Consider the following 23,459-nt stretch of genomic DNA (forward strand, 5'->3'; position numbering starts at 1 on the left):
ATTTGCACGATTTGTGAGTTTATTGCCCTGAACATGTAAAAACTGGCTGCGTTATCTGTAAGTCTTTTAATCCTCAAGCAATTGTGGATTGAAAGAACAAGTTAATTCTGAAAGCTCTGCTCCCTATGATGTTTTTGGAGTCACTATCAGGGGCTCAGCTCCCTGAACAGGGCAAGAAGGAGCACAGGAAAAGGCCATCGGAGCTGTCTGGTTTTTCTTCTCCATCTTCAGATATGACAATAGAACCAGCTCGAAAATTATCTAAAAAGTCAGATCCAAAGTCTAAATCTTGGGATCAGTCGGCATTGGATATCTGATCGGCTTACTCTAATCCAGTAGCATTGAATCCAAAGCATTTAATCCAAACAAGGTATGCATCATTTTTGGATCCTGTACCATCCAGAGTGCCATTCCCATTCTTGGAGAGACACAGATGTTCCAGGTTATTGTCAATAGCCTCATCCTTTTGTTCTTCCAGGAGCCTGACAGAAGCTGATGTGGATAGGATGATGAGGAAATTGATGTTGGCACCGATTCAGATGGGAGTTCTCCAGGCTCATAGGTGTTTACAAGGCTATCGACCACAAGGGCCTTTTTAAGCCTAGCCAAGCATCCAACATTTCTAACAATTCTGATACCCTTGATAAGTGTAAGCATGAGCCTGGGAGATGAACCATTTACAGGCTACCTGTTTGCATCAGAGACATAGGTGCCAAACCAGGGATGAATTTCCGGTTTCCCATCCAATTGTCCAAGTTGCACTTGAGTTGGATTAGGGAGGAACTCTGGTTCACATGGATGGGGAGCCTGTTCCATAGACGGGGTAGTCTATGGGATAGATATACCTATCTCTCCAGCAGGTCCTATTTATATTACATGCAAGGTTTACGTCTTTAGAATGGGTAATTCTGGAGCTGTTTATTTTGTGGATATGCAGGAGGTCCATCAGAGTGAGGTCTGACAATATCCTGTGTACCAGGCATAGATCTCTCCTCAAAATCCTGTAGGAGACGGAGTACAGGGATAGGGCTCAGAGGTGGTCTGCATACAACATATTACTTATGCCTTGTATTCTTTTAGTGAGGAACCTCTGTGGACGTAGAAGTTGTTGAATATGCCTGGTTAGGTACATACCAGAGGGGGCACTGTACTCAATAATAGGTTGGATGAATGCAGTGGAACAATGACGTCCTTGGACTTAGATGCCATACCTTTGTTTATAAGTTGCACAACATAGAATGATTTCCTCACCACTGTACACACATGATGATCAAAGGCTAGATTACTCTCTGTGTGTGTCCCCAAGTACCTGACTACTGGGTCAAATTGAAGGGCTGTGTTGTCAGTATGATAGTTACCAGGGATGGATGACTTCCCAAAAGATACCATTATACATTTCTTGGCATTTAGTTTTAGTCCATGACTCTGACACAAATTGTTTGTCTGTGTCAATCCCTCCTGGAGAACATTTGTGTCAGTTTGTTATGGGCTCCTAACCCTTAAGGTCATGAGGCCTACACAAGTACTTCACCACCTATCTCAACTCCTTCTCTGATCGACTCATGGTTTCAGATCCCTCTGATTCTAGTCTTCTGGAACCATCTGTGTCAGATCCGATGGTTGTGTGCACAGGCTCCTAGCCAAAGTGTCATTGTTGGGTCCGAGGTGTTAAGAGTTGACTCTGACGTTGTCAGAGTCATCTCTGCCCCTCAGAGCCTCAGCACTGGACAGCTCAGCTCCAACTTCTTCCTCAGGTGGATTGCCTTCAAGTCTGAAAGCATGTCTTTCCGGCTCTATCAGTCTCCTTCTCCCCAAAGTGCTTTGCCTTTGAGGTGGTATAGAGAGTGTTCCCTACTTCTGGAGGATAGACAGTTCCACCCCCCCCCCCCCTGGATCCCATACATATCTGTGCCTTGAGCCTCTTCATTCTCTCCACAGGAGCAGCCAGCCCAAGGCCACCAGGCTACCCAGCAGTGTTTCTTATTTCTTCCAACACTTTTGGAACATCCCACTGATGAAGTCTCTAGGAAGAGAAAGTGCAAGAGTAGGCAGTTAGACTCTCCTCAAGAGTCGGTCACTGAAGATACCAATTTTGATGAGAAGGAAGGGTCCCCAAGGTAACCACGTGATGATTTCTCCTTTGGAGACATTCTGGAGATCCTTAAACAAAGAGGTTTTTGGTCTACCGATAACCCCTCTCAAGTGGAATCGGTATTCCTGGAAGACTTCGGGTCTGGCTCGTCTACCTCCTGGGTGACTCCACCTGCCAATGAGCTCATTGAGTTGATCTCTAGATGGGTGTGGAAGGAACCTGATGTTGCTGAGTCAGTCCACAAGAGACTGGACAGGATACTGGCACCACCTAAAGGAAGAGAATTTTGGAGCAAGGGAGTACCAGTAGATGCCATGGTCATGGCAGTGGTCACGAAAAAAGAACGCATGGAACAGAGTTCATCTGTCCAGTCCTATAACAGAGTCCAGGGCTATGGACAGATTCAGGATGCAGCGACCTTTGCACATTTCGCCAAATTGAAGAGGAATTTGATTAAGGAAATCTCCAAATCCCTCTCTGGGACCAGTACTTCTGAGGCACAGAGTTCTGTCTCTTCACAGTTAACTACCCTACAATCAGTCACAAATTCATGCATGAGGCTCATTTCACATGCAGATGAGGGCATCTCAAATGCAGTGGTTTTTGGCATTTCCATTAGGAGACGTGTGGATGTGCTTGTGTAACTTTTCAGAGCCCTTCAAGTCCTCATTCGTCAATGTACCTTTTGGCGACCATTTGTTGTTTGGCCCTAAGGTGAAGGGCACACTCTCCAGGTGTGAGCAAGATGGAAATACCCTGTCTGCAGTGTGCATACATTTTTCGACTCCTCAAAAAATCTTCTCTAAGAATCAATGAGGTGGTCGAAAGACATGGTTCAGAAAGTTGCGGGGTCCTTTACAAGATCCTAGGGGCCAAGGGGGGAACTCAAACAGAAGATGCCACCCATGCAGCAGAGGAGGCTTACAGAACCAGGGGTCCAGAGATTCTTTTTCTCACAGACCCTATCAGCGCTCCTGAAAGAATGGCCAGTTGCCCACCTCTGGAGGCAGTTGGAGGTTGTCTATCCATGTACTAAAAAGCCTGGCATGACAGTACAAAAGATACCTCGGTGCAGAGGATCATTTCCAGAGGTTATATAATTCCCTTTTCCCTACCCCATCCCTTAATAGTGAAAAAAAAAACTCCTGATGTTCCACCCAGTCAGAGGAAAGTAGCAGCTCTAGAAATAAAAAAGCTGCTAGAAGAAGAGAGTTATCCAAGAGGTCCCCCCATACCAGAGAGAGTCCGGACTTACTCAAGATTCTTTTTATTGGCAAAGAAAATGGGACTGGAGACCAATTTTGGATCTCAGCATTCTGAACAGATCAGTTCAGTACACAAAGTTCTGGATAGCCTCAGTTCAGTTCATTTTGCCTTTCCTGCACAAGGACAACTGGATGTGCTCAGTAGATCTTCAGGATGCGTACTATCATATAAAATCGTATAAAAATAAACAAGCGATCCAGAAGTACCTTTGCTTCTAGCTGGGTGCCAGTCATTACCAGTTCAGAGCACTGCCTTTGGCCTCACTTCAGCCCCCAGGGTGTTCACCTAATGAATGGCAATAGTAGCAGCTTACTTGAGACTGCAGGAATTCCAGGTGTTTCCATATTTGAATGACTGTCTCATAACTGCTACGACCAGGCATCTTCTGATAAAATTCCAAAAAAGAACACATTGGAATGTTATAGTGGCTTCGGCCCATCCGAATGTTCTTTTTTGGAGTATTAGTTGTGCTTTGAACACTTTATCCTTCTGTGTTTTGATCTTCTGATAAAAGCTTGAGATTATGTACTCCAAATTTGCTCTCATCTAGGGATTACCATCAATCACAACAAATCTCAGCTGCAACCAACTCAGATTCTAGAGTTCATAGGGGCTTTGTTCAGTGTAAGATCAGTGGAAGACTCACTTCCACTACCAAGAGTTTAAACTATTTAATTTTAAGTCGAAAGGATAATTCACGATTTTTCTTTGTCAGCTTGATTGATTCTACAAAACTTGGGGTCAGTGTCAGCTGTAATAGTTCTAGTACTGCTAGCAAGGTATCATATGAGAATTTTTCAGTGAACAATAGCAACTCAGTGGTTTATACTACACCAAACTGTGTCCACCCAGATCAGAATAACTCAGACATTCCAAAAGTACCTCTTATGGTGGATTCACTGAAATCAGAAATGTCAAGGCCCATCCCTTCATCCTTCCTCAGCCCAAGGCCGAAGTAGCCACAGACGCTTCCCAGATTGGTTGGGGGGAGGGGCAGTTCTTGGGAAAGACTGTCCATGGCAATTGGTCCTCTAAAGAGGCCAACATGCATGTCAGTATCCTGGAAATAAGAGCAGTTCTCCTAGCATTGCAGGCCTTTCAAGACTCTCTTCCTTCCTGAACTATTGTGATTCAGACACAGTATGTCAGTGGTATGGTACATCAACAAACAAGGAGGGACCAGATTTTACCTCTTGTGTCAAGAGGCATTGCGAGTGTAGCAGTGGGCGATCTCATCCAATTGATTTCTGATAGCAACACACATTCTGGGGAAATCCAGCAGGATAGCAGACAAGTTGAACAGATCCATTTTGTTACCTCACGAGTGGTCTCTTAACATGAGAGTTGCAGAAAAGATATTCTGCCAAGGGGGACAAACTTGTTGCAACCTCTTTGCATCTCCCCTCAACAGCAGTTGCAGCAGGTTCTTTGCCCTGATCTCCCACTGGGGGAATCACCAAGAGATACTATCCTTCATGACTGGCCCCCCTGTTCTCCTCTATGCATACCTCCCAACCCCCTTAATCCTGAAATTTCTCCAGAAAGCATTTCAATTGAAGAGCAAAGTCATCCAGTCAGTCTCTTGGCCTCTTATTGGTCTCATCAGATTTGGTTCCCCCTTTCTTTGGCCTCATCTTATTTACCCTCCATGGATTCTAGATCCATCTCCAGACCGCCTGTCTCACCCAAAAGACATGATTCACCCAGATATCTCCGGCCCAAAGCTGACCGCATAGCTTATTTCTTCTGTTGATAGCAAGGCAAACTACATTCTCTCCCCCTGTCCATCATATACTTTTATCTTGCCATAAAGCTTCCACTTGAAAAATTTACAGAAGTAAATGGAAAATATTTGTTTTTTGGGTACAGCAAAAATACATTGATCCTTTTTCAGAACCAATACGTTATGTTCTTGAGTTCCTGACTTTAGTCTTTAATGAAGGGACGAGCTCATCAACTCTGAAATTGCAATCAGCTGCCATTTCAAATTTTCATATAGGATTTGACAATTCCGCCTTAGCTTCCTCAAAAGTTTATAAGGCCTTTATAGGGGTTACTCTACCACCTTTAAAGAACCTGCTCCACCATGGGATTTAAGTTTGGTTTTGCAAACTTTGACTTATTTCCTTTGAACCAGCAGCTAAATGTGAACTAAAGTTTTTAACCTGAAAAACTATGTTTTTGGTAATTACAACCTCTGCTTGGAGACTTTTCTGAACTTCAAGCCTTGTCTTCTAAGCCTCCTTGTTTAATATTCCATAGAGATAAAGTAGCACTAAGAACCAATCTTTCCTTTCTTCCTAATGTGATGTCAGAATCCAGTATTAATCAGTCTTCCAGTTTTCTTTTCAAATTTCGCAAAGGTGAATACATGTTACTTTTGTTGGATATTCACATACGGTTATGCTTCTATTTGCACAGAACAAAGAATTTTAGAAAAACAGGTCAATTGTTTGTTTCCTTTGTGGAATCGAGTTTAGGCAAGCCAGTTGCAAAAGTAACTCTAGCCAAATGGCTTACCGATTGTATTTCCTTTGTCTGTAACAAATGTGGTTTGTCCTTGCCAAAACCTTTGAAATCCAAGTCAACCAGTTCCATAGCCACATCATTAGTATTTTTGTCCAGGTCTTCCATGGATGATATCTGCACAGCTGCAAGTTGGGCTAATCCTCATACCCTTATTACTCATTATAAGTTGGATCTGGTCTCTAGAGGAAGAGCAACCTTTGGCTTAACAGTACTCAGGAGTATCCTTCCTTAGAGATTGCCCGTTAATTCAGGTAGCTGGGGACTCTGTCCCAGTTGTTGAGGAATGAATGAAAATTGACAGTATCAGTTAAAGAAGTTATGTACTCACCATAAAGTTCCATCTCTGTTCATTTTCATTCTTCCTCAATTCCCCACTCACCAATCCCCTACATTTTTAGCTATTAACTTCTGGAAGAAAGAGAAGATTATAAAGGACCAATGTTCCTTTGGTTGCACTCCAGATATCGGTTCCTCTTATTACTGTGCTAATTTTTTCATCTAAAACTATAGGACCGCAAACAAGATCTGAGGTATCTTAAGGAGTAGAATATTATAGTAAGAGAGGAAATCAAGAGTTCTAGTGGCCACGAGCTGTAAAAAAGCGTCTGAGTCAGATCCGAGGTTCAGACTGACCCAAACCCAGTTTGGGAAAAATGAAAAAAAATGGATAACACAGATGGGACGCTATGGTAAGTACATAACTTCTTTTTTCACACTGATAGACCTGAAGGTAAGCTGTTAATCTTTGTACAGCTGTCTTGGAAAGTCATTATATTCCTTTGATACAGTTTTAACTAACCAGCTAAAACATTGCTTTGTCTTGTATATTGATAGGGACTAGGTCTGCTAGATAACTCTTACTCATTTCTTTTCATGCATCTATTTCCATCACATGATTGGCATATTAAATATAACGGTCATCTTAAACTCATTTTTCAGTTGCACTGCCATCCATTTCAGTCACATTTCCATGCTCATGAAGGCTTTTTTCACTCCTTTTGGTAGTGGTTCATGTCAGCAAGTCCCCATTTGTTACTTGGTTTTCAGGTATCTTGCGGAAGGTTATGCTATACTGCAACTCTCTACAGTCCTTATACCTGTTTTCCTCAGACCCATTGTGGTCCAATGTACTTCTGAGTGTTTGTTAAGCAAATTCCTCTGCAGACTGTGTTTCAGGGCTTGCTTTCTTCTTTGGATATACTGTAATTTTGTTAGTGAATGCCATTGTAATCAGTGTGAATTCTGTGTTTATATTGTATTTTTTTGTCATTTGATTTGTAAATGTCACTGTAATAAGTGTGAATTGCTTTCCAAACTTTGTGTCTAATCCTGTCTTTACTCACCTTAGAACTGGGAATATTTTCTGTAGACAAACACATTTGCCACAAAACCGCAATTAAGTTGGAGAGTAAATTTGTTGTGCACTTTTATTTTCTATGCCTTGTTTGCCAGTACTATTGTTAATCTGCATGTCTAAAAAACTAATTTTGTGTTTATCTTAATAGTCAAAGGACCAAGCAGTGGAAAAGGTAAAGGAGCAGCTACAAGATGTTGAGGAGGAAAAGAATAAGCACCAAGAGACCATTTCTAAACTTCGGCAGGTATGTCACATTTCTTGCCTCTAACTTGTAACAGTCTGATTTTAACTTTAGAAAACTTAGCATACTGTTTTTGTGCTGCCTACAAGTGTGTGTGTGTGTGTGTGTGTGTGTGTGTGTGTGTGTGTGCCTGTGCCTGTGCCTGTGCCTGTGTCTCTGGCATCAAGAAAACGGATAAGCAATTATTTTGGGCACAGGCCATATTTATGTGGGCAAAGTATATAGTGGAGCCATGGAACAACCTGCCAGAGAAATTAATGGAGTGTTCTTCAGGAAGCTGGAGTCAATGAAGCTTGGGATGATTGCCACATGGAAAGGAGAAAGTCGTTTGTGGGAGCATGGAATAAATGCAACATGGAAAGAGGAGTGTTATTTGCAGTAGACCTAGTTCTAGCACTCTGGCAGGCACATACTGGGAAAAGATGCTTGTGACAAAACCTGATCCATTTAGGAGAATCACAGCTCATGTCTTGCTCCTTCTGTTAATAAAAACTGCAAGAAGGGCCCGGCCAAGCTAGAGTCTTCACTGTGTAATACCATAAACCCTGTGCTCTGAAGGCTTATGGGATGTATGCAAATGCATGATGCCTAAATCTCACCCTGATGGAATGAATTGGCTACTTGGGTGAAGGTAGTAGAGTTATTCATAGGTGAGAGGAGCAAAGAAAAAAGTAAACTTTCAGACAGAAAATGCTTTTTGGTGTGCAGTGTCTGGCACTTTGGTTGTGGTTGTCACAAACAGTCTGAAGACCAGTTTTTGCATTACATGGTAGTAATTGTTCTTACAGAGAGTGTATGAGGAACAAGAACAGAAACTATCATTGATGAGCCTTTCGTGGATCCTTGATTGATGTATGCAGTGTAGGTCGTGCTGAACGCATAGCCACACTCATCTTCTGAGCATGCCAGTTATTTTTTTGCCACTCTTAGTTTGGATTATATTATTATAGTTGTTTTTTTTTTTTTTGTGTGTGTGTCCATGAAGTGATCAGATTTAGTACTTGAGGTCATGGCTTCCACTCCCTGGATATAACTTTAGGCTCAGCTGGATTGTACAGTTCTGTTTAAGGAAGAAAGTATAGTAATGTAAAATCTTACCACAACAGTAGATGTCTTTCTTTTCACTGTTGCAGTATTTTTTACTATAGGGATCTCCCACCCAGGGTACCCCAACATTCAGCCAATAGACCAATGCTTTATGATCTTGTATGCACTGTACATTACACACATGCTCCCTGCATAGGGGCGTAGGGTATAAAAGTAATGTACGGATGCAGTTACCCAGAACTGAGTTGTCCCATTGGAGAAGGTATGCACTGAAGAACCAAGTAGCAGCTTCAAACATGGAATTGGTGTCCGATCCCTTGACGAAAACACCAGAAAAGGCAACAGCCCTAGTGGGACAAGCTTTAACAGAAGTAGACAAAAATTTGCCATGAAAAGAATTACAAAAAGAAATGGGCATAGATATCCAGGTGGAGATGGTTTGCTTAAAAACAGCCAAACCCAATGACCTGGGATGAAAAGAAACAAAAAGCTGGTCAGACTTATGAATTACTTTTGTTTTATCCAGATAGTAGTTGAGCTCTCTGTGCAAATCCAAGGTATATAAGACCCTCTTACTAGCAGACTGAGGAGAAGGGGAAAAGGAAGGGAGTTGTACTGACTGATTCAAAGACAACTCATTTACTACCTTGGGCATAAAAGAATGATTAGTATGAATGGACACCCTATCCCTGTAAAAAAACAAAAAACAAAAAAAGAATAATGGTCATATGGGCCTGGACCACAGAAACCCTCCAAGCAGAGCTTTAGAGCCACCAACAAAACAGTCTTCCAGGGAGAGTGTTGCAAAGAAGCAGAATCTGCAGGCTCAAAAGGAGCCCGAGTCAAATTTTTCAAAACAATGTTAAGGTCCCTAGGAGGAGGAATAGGCTTCCTTGGGGGCTCAAGATGCAGGATGTCTTTAAGAAATTGTTTGACCTCAAAACAAGATGCCAAGGTAGGATTCAAGAGTAGAAAACCAGAAATGACCGACAAATTGGCCTTTACAGAAGACTAGGCCAAGCCAGAATGGAGCAACTCACACATAAGAGAAGACCAAAGGGACCCCTACTGAAAGAGTCCTGGTTACAAGCATGACACTAGATAGAAAATCTTTTCCGTTTGGACATATAAGATTTTCTGGTTGAACATTTCCTTGCCTCCTGTAAAACCCTGAACATATCTTCAGAAAAGAGGTGCCTGAAAAGGATCAAAACCCTATCACCCACAGTATCAGCTGAAGAGTGGACAAGTGAGGCTGGATAAGACACCCCTTGTCCTGTCTGAGCAGGTCCAACCAATGAGTAATGTGTGGTTATTGTCCCTGGTCAAATGCATTAAGGGGGAACCAGTGCTGCCTTGGCCAAAAGGGACTCACTAGCAGATTTCTGGGGAGTCAGCTGAATCTTCTACAGGACTCTTGGAAGTAGAGGAAGAGGTGGGAAAGCATAAAGAAATATCCCCTTCCAAGGAAAAGAAAGGGTGTCTGTCTTCCACTCCAGATGGCATGGCAGTCTGAAACAGAAGAGAGAAGGCTGCCTGTTCAGAGGAGAGGCAAAAAGATCTACTTGAGGAATACCCCACCGATGGGCAATGTCTGTAAAGCATCCATTCGTGAGCCTGTGTTTTGGACTTGCTCAGAGAGTCTGCCCCTAGATTATGCTCTGAAGGAATGTGTACTGCCTGAAGAGTTAGCTGATAAATGAGAGCCACCTTCCAAGCCTGAGGAGCCATCCTGCAGAGGAGATAAGATTTTGTGCCTCCCTGCTTGTTGGCATACTACATCATTGTAGTGTTTTCTGTGTACACCTTCAAGGGGCCTAGAGAGAACATGAGTTGAAAAGCTTGAAGGGCTAGAATAAGAGCTCTCATCTCGTTGATGTTGATATGGTCTGACTTCTGATGGGTGTGGGGCAGAGATCCTGAGCTTTCAGGTAACCACATGAAGCCTCCCACCCCATGTCTGAGGCAGTGGTGAACAGTTCTTAAGAAGGGACTGGAGGCTTAAAGGGCAGGCCTGGGTTGACCGCGAAATGTTGAATCCACCACTCAAATTCCTTCTTTAGACAAGGAAGTAGAGGTATACTGAAATCCAGCAGGTGGCAATGCTGCAGCCAAACTGACTTGAGGTACCACTGTAGCTTCCGTGTATGCAGTCTGGCAAGAGGAAGCATTGGAATAGAAGAGGCCGTGAATCCCAGGGCCTGAAGAGGCTGTCTAGATGAATGGCTGTCAGAGGAAGAAGAGACTGAAAGGCTGTCAGTGACAAAACTCTTGGAGGTAGAAGAGAGGCCAGCATTGGCACTGTCTGTATCCTGCATCCTAGATGATCCTGAAAGATAGTCAGGACAGACTTTTCAAAGTTGATAATGAACTCCAGACTTTGAAGAAAAGAGAGATAGTGAACTCCAGATCTTGTAACAGGTGATTGGGAGAAGGTTTCTGAAGCAACAGGTTGCCTAGATAAGGAAAACTTTGAATGTCTTGGAGCCTGCAGAAAGCAATCACAGGATCTAGGCATTTTGTGAATAACACTGGGGTAGAGCAGAGAACTGAAAATGAAAGGAAGAAACAGAGAAATATAAAAACTACTTGAAAAGAGGGTGAACAGGGATATAAAGGTAAGCATCCTTTTGATCCAAAGACAACAGAAAAGCCTAGGGTAGTAAAGGAGGAAACCGGGTTTGAAGAGTAAGCATCTGAAAAGAGAGGGGGCCTTGAGAAAGGTGTTGAGCAGGGAGAGATCCAGAATAGGTCTCCAAGTCCCCTCCTTTCAAGGAATCAGGAACATACTGAAATAAAAAACCCTTTCCCACTTAGGGAGAACAAGTTAAATGGTTCCTTGATTCATCAGGGACCCTAGAACCTCCGGGGAAATGAGGAAGTTGCTCTAGAGGACGTTGAAGAATCCCTGAAAAAGGAGGGAGAGAATTCCATACCATAAGTTATCCCTGATGAATGATAGAAAGAACCCAAGAGTATGAAGTGATGAGAAGCCAATTTGAAGATAAAGGGAAAGCTGAAGGAACAAAGAAACTGTGTCTGGTGGGGGCAAATGGTCAAAGCAGGTTTATCAGATAAAGGTGGCTTCTGGGCCACAGAAGTCTGAGAAGCCTTAGTAGATGAGGCTCACCTATTACCCTTCCTGCCCTAGGAGGCCTAGCAGGGTTGCATGCATGCAAAAGCAGATCTAGAATGATAATTCCTCTGGAACATCATGATATGAGAGACAAACAATATGTTTAAAGTCATTTAAGGCTTTGCCTTTGTCTTGGAGAGAGACTTAAACAGGTCAGCAGCAGTCTTAAAAAGATGTTTATTATCCAAAGGAGCATCCAACAGCTTGGCCTTAATGTCCTCAGGCAAAGACAGGAGATGAAGCCAGGACTAACGCCTCATAACAGACCCAAAAGCCGCAGCAGGCATCAGTAGCATCTTAGCTACACTTGATAGAGCGGCAAGCAACTTGAGAAGTAGAACCTAAAATAAATAAAGCAGAAGATTTGTCTTCAGAATCAGGGAGGTCAGGAATAACCTGACCAGCATGAGCAATCAAGGCCAGATCATACCTGGTCGTGTAGGTATGTTAATTAATAGCCCTAAAGACCAAAGCTGTAGCAGTGTAAACCTTGCCAATCCTCGCTACTGCCCTGCTGTCCTTATCAGAAGGCAGAAGTGTGGAAGAGGGCAAGAGCTAGGAAGGTTTGTTAGAAGAGACTAACACCACAGCAGATTCAGCAGAAGGCCACTATAATCCTCAGGGACCTTATAGAACCTATCAGTTTTCTTAGGAGCAGGAGGCTGAGAATCAGGAAACTTGGAAGTAGCAATGAAAGTGTCTAACAAGGCAGCCAGCACAGGAGGAACTGCAGATGGTTTAGGAGTACCATCTAAAGCAACTTATAATGTCTCCTTTGAATATCAGACACTTGAGAATAATCCCACTTAAAGTATTCCTTTATCCTAGCAATTCTATCCCCAAAGGAGAATTCCTGAAAAAGAGACTCAGGGCTAATGGAGTCCTCTTCATCAGAACCATAAGCCAAAGGTGAAGGCATCTGTGAAGAATAGGACAAGGACCCCTCATCAGACTCTGAATCCTCATCTGAGCAATCCAGATGTTCTTCATGTTTCACTGTTGCAGTGATCACCTGTAGGGTTATCCCTGCTGTGGTAGCCCTTGGTCGGCCCGAATACCAAAGTCAGTGTTTTTTCTGTGTCAGTTGCTGTCGCATGCTGCCTGACATCAGGTCATCAGTGCTATAAAGGAGAGCAGCTGACGCCATTACATCGGTCTTTCTTGCAAGCCCATAGCAGAAGCAGTTCGCAAGTGTGCCGGTCGGTCGCTACCAGAATTTTGATTTACAGCTGAAAACGTCTAAAGCTAAGTACTCAGCTGGGGATCCTTTTTTGCTTGCACTAACCGATGTCCAAAAAAGTTAACAATTGTCTCGCCTGTAGAAAGCAAATACCACACCGAGACTTCCACTCATACTGCATCACTTGTTTAGCCCCAGATCACGACGTCCCCTGTTGCTGGTTCTGTGCCCTCTTTAATGCGAGAATCATTCATTGTAGAGCTGTTATTATAGCCAGGGATTTTTGTCTTCTGTCTTCGCATTCCAAAATGGTGTCAGTCAGCCAACCCTCCATAGATATTCCAAAGAAATGTAAGGATAAAGATAAAGACAGACCACACAAGGCCAAGCCTTCTGATGACGCTACCGCTAAGCAGGTAGTCAGTTCTCCAGAATTTAGTGAGGATCTTATGCAACCCCTGATGCCCGATTCGATACCTTCACAGGCCTCTACCGAGACCCTTTCAGAGTGTGTTATGCCGCAGAAATCTTTGTCTTCTGAGCCTTTGGTTGTCTCTGCCTCGGTTGGGAGGAGGCCTTTCACACTACTGATGCCAGATAAAAACCAACATCTTCTCTTCCGATTACCATTCCTCTCAGACCGATGGATTCACTTAGGCCTAGAGGCAAGGCCATTCCCAGGAAAACTACCTCTAGCCACCAAGTTACTCTTGCTCCTCCTCCCCAAACTCAAATGCTTAAAATGGCAGAGGATCTTATCTCCCTTATCAGGGGTGGTCAGGCCACAACTTCTAAAAGGAAAAGAGACCTTTCTCCTGATATACTCACAGGACAGGATGCTGAGGAATCTGATTATTCAGAGTTTGAAGAGGAACAACAAACCCTTCACACCCTCGGGGAAAATTTCCACTGGGAATCCCAGGACTTTCCTCAGTCAAAGAAAAGACAGAGAGAGTTTCTAGACCTACCCCAGGACAGACCCTTGCCCATCCCTCCTATCTTAGAGATGGTTGATGACGTCGTCTAGAAATCCATTTTAACTCCTGACACCCTCCCATCTGCTCCCAGAAAACCTTACAGGTATTACAGAGTACCAAATTCTCACAGATATCTGTACAGAAATCCTGCTGCAGACCTGGAGGTCATTGCACAGGGACCAAAAGGAGCCAAGACTAGTTCTGCAAAGAATCCTACTCCTCCTGACAAGGATTCCAGAGCTCTGGACAGATGGGGTAAAAAAGTATACACCTCTGCTACCTTGGCTATTAGAGCTCTCAACTGTCAGTTCCACATGTTAAAATATCAACAACACACTTTGGAACTGTTAAAAAATGTCTACCATTCCTGACTGTGCAAATTCAAAAGAGTTAGCGGATTTACTGCACTCTACTTGTCAAGTGGCTAAACACTCATTACACTGCGGATATGATGCCGTAGAAGCCTGTAGCAGGGCAGCAGTGTCGGATCTGGCATTAGGAGACATGCATGGTTGAAAGAACAACCTCTCCCTGATCATGTCAAATCTAAATTACTTGATGCACCCTTGGATAAGGACCACTTGTTTGGAGAAAAAGCAGAAGAGGTGCTTAAAAAATGGAGGACAAAGCAAAATCTATGCAAACAGTAAAAGATTTCCTTCAGGTACAACCTCCTAGGTTCAGCATGAATTTTCCCTCAAAACACTGGTCCTTTCCTGCACCTAACAGACAGGGGCAAGGTAAGCCCTGCAGGGACAGACCACCCAGACTCCCACCCCAGGGACAGCAGAGAACCAGACAGTGGACCACTCCCACTCCAAAGGCAGGGAGTTCTAAGCCATCCCTGTATGGCAAAAATTCTCAATGACTCCCTCTCCACCCTATGCCCTCTTTTTGCTTACCAAAAACTAGGAGGAAGGGTCTCCCTCTGCAAAGAAATTTAGCTCTCTGTAACAAAGGACCAATGGGTCTTAAAGATAATTTTTCTGGGATACAAATTCTCCTTCAGCGAACTCTCGATTCGAAGAGGGTACCCAAACTTACCTCCAAATCAGTGGGTAGAGGCATTGAAACAAGTCCAAACTCTTATATTCTAAGAGGCAGTAGAACCTGTCCCCTCAGATCAAACAGACAAAGGCTTTTATTTCAGACTATCCCTGGTTCCCAGAAAAGAGGGCACCTGGCACCCCATCCTGGATCTATCTATTCTGAACACCTTCCTGGTGGTCCCTAAATTAAAAATGCTAACCTTACAGCAGCTGCTGCCTATGCTGACAAAAAATGCCTGGTTAGTAACTGTAGATCTAAAAGATGCCTACCTCCACATCCCCATAAGGGAATCCTGCAGGAATTTCCTTCATTTCAGAGCAGGCTTACAACACTTTCTGTTCTCTGCGCTACCCTTTGGCTTCTGTACTGCTCCCAGGGTATTCACCAAATGCTTAGCCCCGGCCATAGCCTTCTGCAGGCAGAAAAATATACAAATTTACCCTTATCTGGACGACTGCCTCATTCAGGCAGACTGCAAAGAAACGCTCCTCAAGGACCTCCTCTTTGTCAAAACCTTCCTAACGGTACACCATCAACAAGAAGAAATCAAAGCAAACACCCTCCAGGAACATCATTTTCATGGGAGCACTGCTGGACACAGCATCCCAAATGGCCTTCCTATCCCCTGAAAAGCAGAGCTTCTTGTCACTCTATTTCACCCAGCTGGCTTCCAGAACTCACCTCACTTGCTAGGAAGTTCCTCCAAGTCTTGGGGTACATGGCATCTTGCATCCTTCTAATTCCTCACATGATGAGAAAACTTCAGTGGTACCTAAGGAAACTTTGGTGTCAACACACAGCCTCTAGAGACCTCTCCCTCTGATCCCCTGTATAAGGGCAGAGATTCTCTGGTGGGCCAGGGCCTGAGATCAGAACAAGGGTCTTTCCTTCACCCTTCGCCCAACTGGGCAAACCATTACCACTGACGCCTCAGACAGCTTGGGATGCTCACCTTGAAGGCAGGTGCGCCCAAGGTCTTTGAGATGCACAGCAACTGCCCTCCTGCCCTTACACATCAACCTGAATGAAATGATGCTAGTACAAAAGGCTCTGACTTCCTTCAAACCCCATCTCAAGCCTGGGGTTCTCCTTATCAAAACAGACAACACCACAGTAATGTGGTACATCAACAAACAGGGAGGGATCTAATCCTTAGTCCTCTAATCCCTGAGGACTAATCCCTCCTTTATGCCCTAGGTGCCTCAGCCATGAACGTATGGCTGACAGCCTCTTCCATGGGACTACACCTGATAGCCCAATACTTACCAGGGATCAACAACACCCTGGCAGACCACTTAAGCAGAAACTTACTGGACCCCTACGAATGGCAGCTCCACAGAAAAATCTTTTTACAGATCATTCAGGAGTGGGGGACTCTGGAGGTGGATCTCTTTGCTTCACACCTCAACCATCAGCTAAAAAAGATCTGTACCAGGGAGTATCACCACCTAGCGTTAAAGGTGGATGCCTTGACCTTCCCCTGGAACACCCTCTTTGTGTACGCATTCCCTCCTCTGCCTCTTATCCCAAAGGTACTGATCAAAATAAGGGAGGAGAGACCGAAAGCCATCCTCATTACTTCAGATTGGCCCAGACAACATTGGTACCCCTTACTGCGCAGCCTGAGCTTGCAGCTTCCCAGGCAGCTTCCCCTGATCCGAGACCTCTTAACTCAGGTGGGGGGGATGCTGCACCCAGACTTGCAGACTATCAGCATGGCTAATACTCTAAAGGCAAACAAGGGGTCCCTGTTAAGCAAACAGGTCCTAGACATTATCACAGAGGCCAGAAGGCCCAGCACCAGAAAATCTTATGCAGGAAAATGGAAAAGATTTTGCTCCTGGAGCCAGTCCAGAGGGGGCAGTATCTCACAACCTTCCATCCCACTTATCTAGGACTACCTAGTGGAGCTACTTACTAGTGGCCTCTCCTTCTCCTCTATTAAAATTCAATTCATGCCTCAGCCATATCAGCTCATTTTGATACAAAACAGCCCCTATTCTCCCATCCTTTGATTAAACAATTCCTCAGAGGGGCTTCTAATATCAGACCTCCCAGAAGGCCACCCACACCAGCCTGGGACCTGAATTATGTTTTGGAAAAGCGTACTTTACCACCCTTCGAACCTGCTGCTTCAGCAGAATTAAGATTCCTCTCCTGGAAGACTGCTTTTCTTCTAGCTATCACCTCAGCCAGGAGAGTTTAAGAACTTCAGGCACTGATAGCCATTGAGCCCTTCATCATCTTCCATGCAGACAGGGTCTCCCTGAGGACTAATCCCTCCTTTATGCCCTAGGTGGTATCTGATGTAACTCTGTCAGGCCATACATCTACCCACCTTCTTTCCCAACCCTCAAAACAAGGGGGGGGGGAGAATTCTGCACTCACTAGATGTGCACAGACAGCTCAGATACTATCAGGACTGTACCAAACCCTTCAGGAAAATGGACCAACTACTTATCAGCTTTGCCCCAGGGGCAGAGGGGAAGCCCATTTCCAAACAAACCATTTCCAAATGGATATCACACTGTATCCATTTCTGCTACAGACTGCATGGACCCCCCTCACAAGTCTATTATAACCCATTCCACTAGGGCAGCCTCCACTTCCACAGCATTCCTCAGAGGTGTTCCCACCGGGGACATCCTGGATGCTGCCACCTAGACTTCTATCCATACATTTACCACCTACCTCTATTTTCTAAGGCTGGAGCAGGGTTTGCCTCTGCAGTTCTACCGTGCATGCTGACCCATTCCTAGGTATTTTACTAAGCCTACCACTCCTGTCCTCAGCTTTGGGAATCCTCCCACAGGTGATGACTGCAATAGTGAAACATGAAGAACATAGTACAGTTGTGTACACCTACCATAAATGTAGATGTTCAAGTGTATTCACTGTTGCAGTTCTGGTTTCTCACCCTCCTCCCCCCTTATATCTTCTTTTTTTTAGAGAGACATAAGTTTCAAAAGGTGGCTTTTAGCCACCAGGACTACTTTACCATATTTACTTGGGCCTCTGACACGTCAGGGCAAGAAAAACTGATGTAATGGCATCGGCTGCTCTCCTTTATAGCACTGACGACCTGACGTCAGGCAGCATGCGACAGCAGCTGATGCAGATAAACATTGACTCTGGTTTTCGGGCCGGCCGAGGGCTACCACAGCTGGGATAACCCTACTGGTGATGACTGCAACAGTGAATACACTCAAACATCTACATTTATGGTAAGTGTACACAACTGTACTTTCTCCAGGCCATTTAGAAGGGGTAGAGGTCCCAGGAGGAGCAGGCACTGAAACCCCTTGAGGAGGCATCTGGGCCATTAAGGCAGAAAACAAGTCCTGAGTCAACTCTTGCTATTCCCTTTGCGGATCCTTAGGATGGACCCAAACATGCTTCACCTTTTGTCTTTTCTTGGAAGAGAAGTCAGCCCTAACAAATACCAAAGGTTCTGACCCTTGTCGAGATTCAATAAGAGTACCCAGAATGTCCTCCCTGACCAATATCTGCATAATCCCTCTAGGACCCCCTGAGATAATCAACCGCGATTCCCCCTCAACATCTAGAGAAGATGCCTGCAAAGCCTCCGAGGATGTGTGAAGAGACAGATCCATGTCAGCTCTCAATGGTGTCATGGCAGAGGAATCCGATGTAGATGATGAGCAGCCAACAGAGCCATTACCTGATTCTAGAGGGACACCTGGTGGTTACCTGATTCTAGAGGGACACCTGGTGAAGGCTGGACAGCCAAAGGATCTCTGTCTGAAACTTCTTGGCCTCCTCCTTATTATCTAGTGGGACTATATCTGGGTTAATGGATTCCACTGTGTTACCCTGAGGTAACTGTTAGTCATTGGTTTTCAAGATAAATTGCAAGGGAAGATAAATGGCTTCTGAGTGTCTTGGGCACAAACATCTTACAGATAACTGCAAAAGGTATGGTCGTAAGAAGCACCCAGACAAACGACATTGATAGGGATGATCTTTATGGGGAATGTGCCTCCCACATTGACATTTTCCCTTTTTGGACAACATGAACTCTAGGTAAGCAAGACAGAATACAAGACCAAAGTAAAGAAAAAAAATCCTCAATGGGCCACTTATTTGATGGCTAGGTATTCAGCACAGCTACATGACGTTCAGACCAGCAAGCAATAGTGGCATTCAGACTGGTGGCAAAGAAGTTCTGGGTAACTGTGTCTGTGTGTCACTTTTATGCCCTACGTCCTGTGCTGGAAGCATACATGTGACGTATGGCACATACAAGATCATAAGGCTTTAGTATATTGACCAAACATTGGACTGCCCTGTGCAGGAGATCTCTATAGTAAAGAGTACCACAACAGTGATATAAAAGGAGATCACTAGTTACATCCTTTTCAGGACCCACGGTAAGGAACATGTCATCGAGCTTTGCCAGAAATGCTAGATGTGATCCAGCCTTGCCACTCAGCATTAGAGATAAAAGCTGTTGTATTTCTATAAGGACAGAAAGATGGTAGTAGTTTATAGCTCCTCAGTTTAGGCCATAGGGAAAGATAGGACCAAAGGTTGGAGTTGAGGTCTTGTTGTACCCTTTCTGGAGGCAAGCCCTTTTCAAAAAAAAAAAAAAGACTGACAAAACATGCAGGTGCTGAATTTGTCATCAGTTAGTGAGAGCTCAAACTTGTGCCTGTGTTTCATATAAGGTGGAGGAAAAGGCTCCTACCTTGAAAAGAGTTCATTCCGTGATGTTAGTGCCATTCATCCATTAGCTGATCAGCAAGAGCATGCAGCCAACTAGCCTAATCCTAGAGAAGCAGCATTTTGAGTAAACCGTTTGCAAATAATTCAGAGTCATGGTTTTCCCTCCTAGGACTTCCCTTCAGTCTCAGCCAAATTGCCCAGTCTTAGTTGAGGAGTAAATTACTTAGTTCTTCTCCAGGATCAAGGCCTAGGCATTAGGCTGATATTTGGTGTTTGGAGGGAGCTTGAATTTCAGGTATGAGACTACAGCCTTAGAGAATATGATCTGATGGCAGTGTCTGGCCTGTCACAAGACCCTGTCCATCTTGAAATGCCTTTAACAGGTGCGTACTTGCACTCTATATCTTTCTTGCCTGGCACCTGTTGTGCAGTTGGCACATGACTGTGATATTAGTAAATACATATACATTAATAGAAAAGAAAACCAGCCATAGTGGCACTTTCATTGTTTTCACGCAGTATATATATATTTTCTTTTTAACCGTTATCATACACAGCAACATTACTTAAATTGCCCAGTTATTGCCTTCTTGTAAATGTAAACCACACTTCTTTTCTTGAATATTATTCTGCAGGTATTATTCCCACAAATTCTGTTTATTTCTATGTAATTTGCTTCTTCCTTAGTTCATAGTTTCTTACTAAGCTTACTGCTAAAAGAGACCTTCAGAAAGCTCAGCCACATCACACAGTACTGTTGGGAAGCTGGTAGTGCCCCCACTAAGTAGACTTTCTCTTCCTATTCTTGATGAAAACTTATAATCACCCATCCAGTTATTCAGACTGGTTTTAAAGGTTGTTAGGGAAGTACTTTGATAGGTAAAGCATTACTTCTCAATATCAGAGTTGTTTGGCTTCTACCACATACCTACAATCAACTGCATTACTAGCTGAGTTAAGTACAAACTTACAGTGTTAAATATTGTACTGCATTTTATTTTTCTGCATATTTAATTGTTTCATTGAATATTGTGGTCTGTGTCTCTCTCTAGTTTTTTTTTCTATTTAATTGTTTCATAGAATACTGTGGTCTCTTTCTCTGCAGTAAGTGGGGGGCTGTTGTGTTTCACTTCATTGATATAGAGTATTAAACTCTTAGCCTAGAGGGTTTCTCTGTATTTATAAGTGTAAGGCACATATCTTTAAATTTATTACTGCTCAATATCTGAGTTGTTTGGCTTCTGCTACATACCTACAATCAACTGCATTACTAGCTGAGTTAAGTGCAAACTTACAGTGTTAAAGATTGTACTGCATTTTATTTTTTTGTGTCTATATTGTTTAATTGAATATTGTGGTCTGTGTATCTCTGTAGTTATTTATTTTTCTATTTAATTGTTTCATAGAATACTGTGGTGTCTCTTTGTCTCTGGAGTTAGTTTCCCACCTGCCCTCCCTGTTCTTGTTCTGGTATTAATCGTGGTGGCTTTGGAATTGCCCCCCCCTGTAAATTTGTGTTTGAACACGCCTCCTGGGTCTATCTCATTTGCTCACTCAACTGAGTACAGTGAGATCATATTTTGACTTCAGACACTCCTACCAGTCCCATCTGTTCAGCTCTATCCCAGCTCTATTCCAGTCTAGTGTCACTAGCTCATTCTACCTAATAGAGAGAGAACATTTGGAAGGGCAAGCCACTTAGGTCCTTAATTTTGAATTATCTTCTGTTTCTCCTTTCTCCCTTTCCACTTTACAAAAAAATATATAAGCTTGTTTCCTGCCTTTCCTGTAACTAGTCTAGTCCAGATACAGATTTGCTGTATCCAGGACTGTTTGTAAGCTTCTGAGCCCCCAAAGCCTTTCTGTGTTGGAGGGAAGCCTTTTAGCTTATCAGTGGGAGTGGTAAGTACTAGGTAGCCTATCTACCACAAGAGTGGTTTCTGGCCCAGAAATTGTAGTTCATTGGCCAGTTTTTCATCTCTTTCAACCTTCTGGTTTAAAAGCCAGCATTTGTGCTTGTTTCCCACCTTTCCTGTAACTAGTCTAGTCCAGATACAGATTTGCTGTATCCAGGACTGCTTGTAAGCTTCTGAACCCCCCAAGCCTTTCTGTGTTGGAGGGAAGCATTCTAGCTTATCAGTGAGAGTGGTAAGCACTAGTTAGCCTACCAACCACAAGATCCAGATCCAGATACAGATTCTTAGTTTTAGCACTTGAATTTGCTTATTCGTGCTTAGCACTTGTTCAGAACTTGTTAGCAGTAAATAAGCTACAAATTACTACAGCACTCAACTTTCCTCTTTACCTAGAGGAAAACAGTTTTTGTACTTGCTTTCCTCACTTGCTTAGAGAAAAACAGCTCCTGTACTCTCTTTCCTCACTTGTCTAGAGGAAAGTAGTTTTTTATTCAGGCATGTCCAAGGGTCAGCTCCCAGTGTTTTCTCCTGTCTATATGATGAGTCTGGGCATATTGTGGCAATGTAGCAATTGCCACAATATGCCCAGACTCATCATATTGTGGCAATGTAGCAATTGCCTCATGTACACAGACAACCCTCTCCTACTATGACCCAACACCACAACCTGTGAGAGATGCAGTTATCTAACCAAACTGGAGGTAAAGCTCTTTCCAACCAAGACTGAACTTGACTGTCAAGAGAAGAAGGTAAACACTTGCTCCACACCACACACATCACATTTTCCCACTTAAACCTACACCACCAAAATCCACAAATAGAAACACAAAAACATTCACGGAGACTCTCAATAATAATCTGCTCAAGCAACAGAGACCTCCAAAGTAGAAACGCAAGCAACCTCCATCCCCCAACACAAACCAAATGACACATAGCCCACAGACTCAGTATGCCAATAAACCACAGCACATAAGGCAAAACAAAGTACCCAAAACACTAGTCATAGGTGACTCTATAGTCAGGCACACTGATGTCCCACTCACCAGGCTAAACTAGGAGAAGGTTACTGTCAGCTGCCTGTCGAGGGCCAGAATCCACCACATAACCCATGCACTCAGGTCACTCCACAAGTACAAATATGACTCTGCCATTGTCCATGTTGGTGTGAATGACCTGAGATGTACCTCCCTGGACTACATGAAGAGAGACATGGAAGAGCTCTCCGATCTTGTAGCCCAGGCAGGTATGACCCTAGCTCAGAGTAGCATCCTGCCATCGCCCACAATGATACTGCAGTACAAGTACAAAATGATTGACTTCAACAATTGGCTGAGCTTCTGGTGTCATTCTAAGGGGATCCAGTGTCTGTCTGCCTGGGACGACATGGTCGACAGACCAAGATGCTTTGCCAGAGATGGCCTGCACCTGTAGCTCCTGGGGTTCTGGATACTGGCTAAAGGTATTGCCGCCCCTATAGTGCCTTTTTTAGGCAAAGTTCAAATGACAAATTCACCACCGTAACAGGAACAGGCAAGCAAAAACTGAGGGTAATGCTACTCAGTACTAGAAGTCTAAATCTCAAAAGGCACTCACTCGAGGCACTCCTTAAAATGGAGAACATTGATATCTGTGCAGTGACTGAGACCTGGTTCAAGACTCGAGAGAGCACCCCTGCATTACCAGGCTACAACTCATACCACACTTTTCGACCATCTAACCTTGACCAGATCACCAAAGGCGGAAGTGTGTCCATATTCATTAAGGATATCCACACCTCCAGGCTAGGTTGCACAGCATAATGCATCTGAGATTATCCAAGTGCAACTAACTCTGGGCAAAACTGCAATCCAAATTGTAGCTTGCTACAGATCCCCCACCATGCCCCAGGATTCCCACTCCTCTTTTCTTGATGTACTGGAAAATAGCATTTAACCAAACACCCTATTAATGGGCGATTTCAACTACCCCACCATTAACTGGGA

The 23,459-nt window shown here is 43.8% G+C and overlaps 1 protein-coding gene across 3 annotated transcripts in view; it reads left to right on the forward strand.

The window, feature by feature from the left end:
* Positions 1-23,459, forward strand: part of GRIPAP1 (GRIP1 associated protein 1) — a 2,851,684-nt gene that overhangs the window by 1,616,767 nt on the left and 1,211,458 nt on the right. For all 3 annotated transcript variants that reach the window (XM_044080007.1, XM_044080009.1, XM_044080008.1), the window contains one exon: positions 7,393-7,488. In XM_044080007.1, the coding sequence (XP_043935942.1) occupies positions 7,393-7,488 (96 nt within the window). The remainder of the gene's footprint in view (positions 1-7,392; positions 7,489-23,459) is intronic.

This window comes from Protopterus annectens, chromosome 8.part0 (genome assembly GCF_019279795.1).
Source record: "Protopterus annectens isolate FY-2018-M chromosome 8.part0, PAN1.0, whole genome shotgun sequence".
Lineage (NCBI taxonomy): Eukaryota > Metazoa > Chordata > Ceratodontiformes > Protopteridae > Protopterus > Protopterus annectens.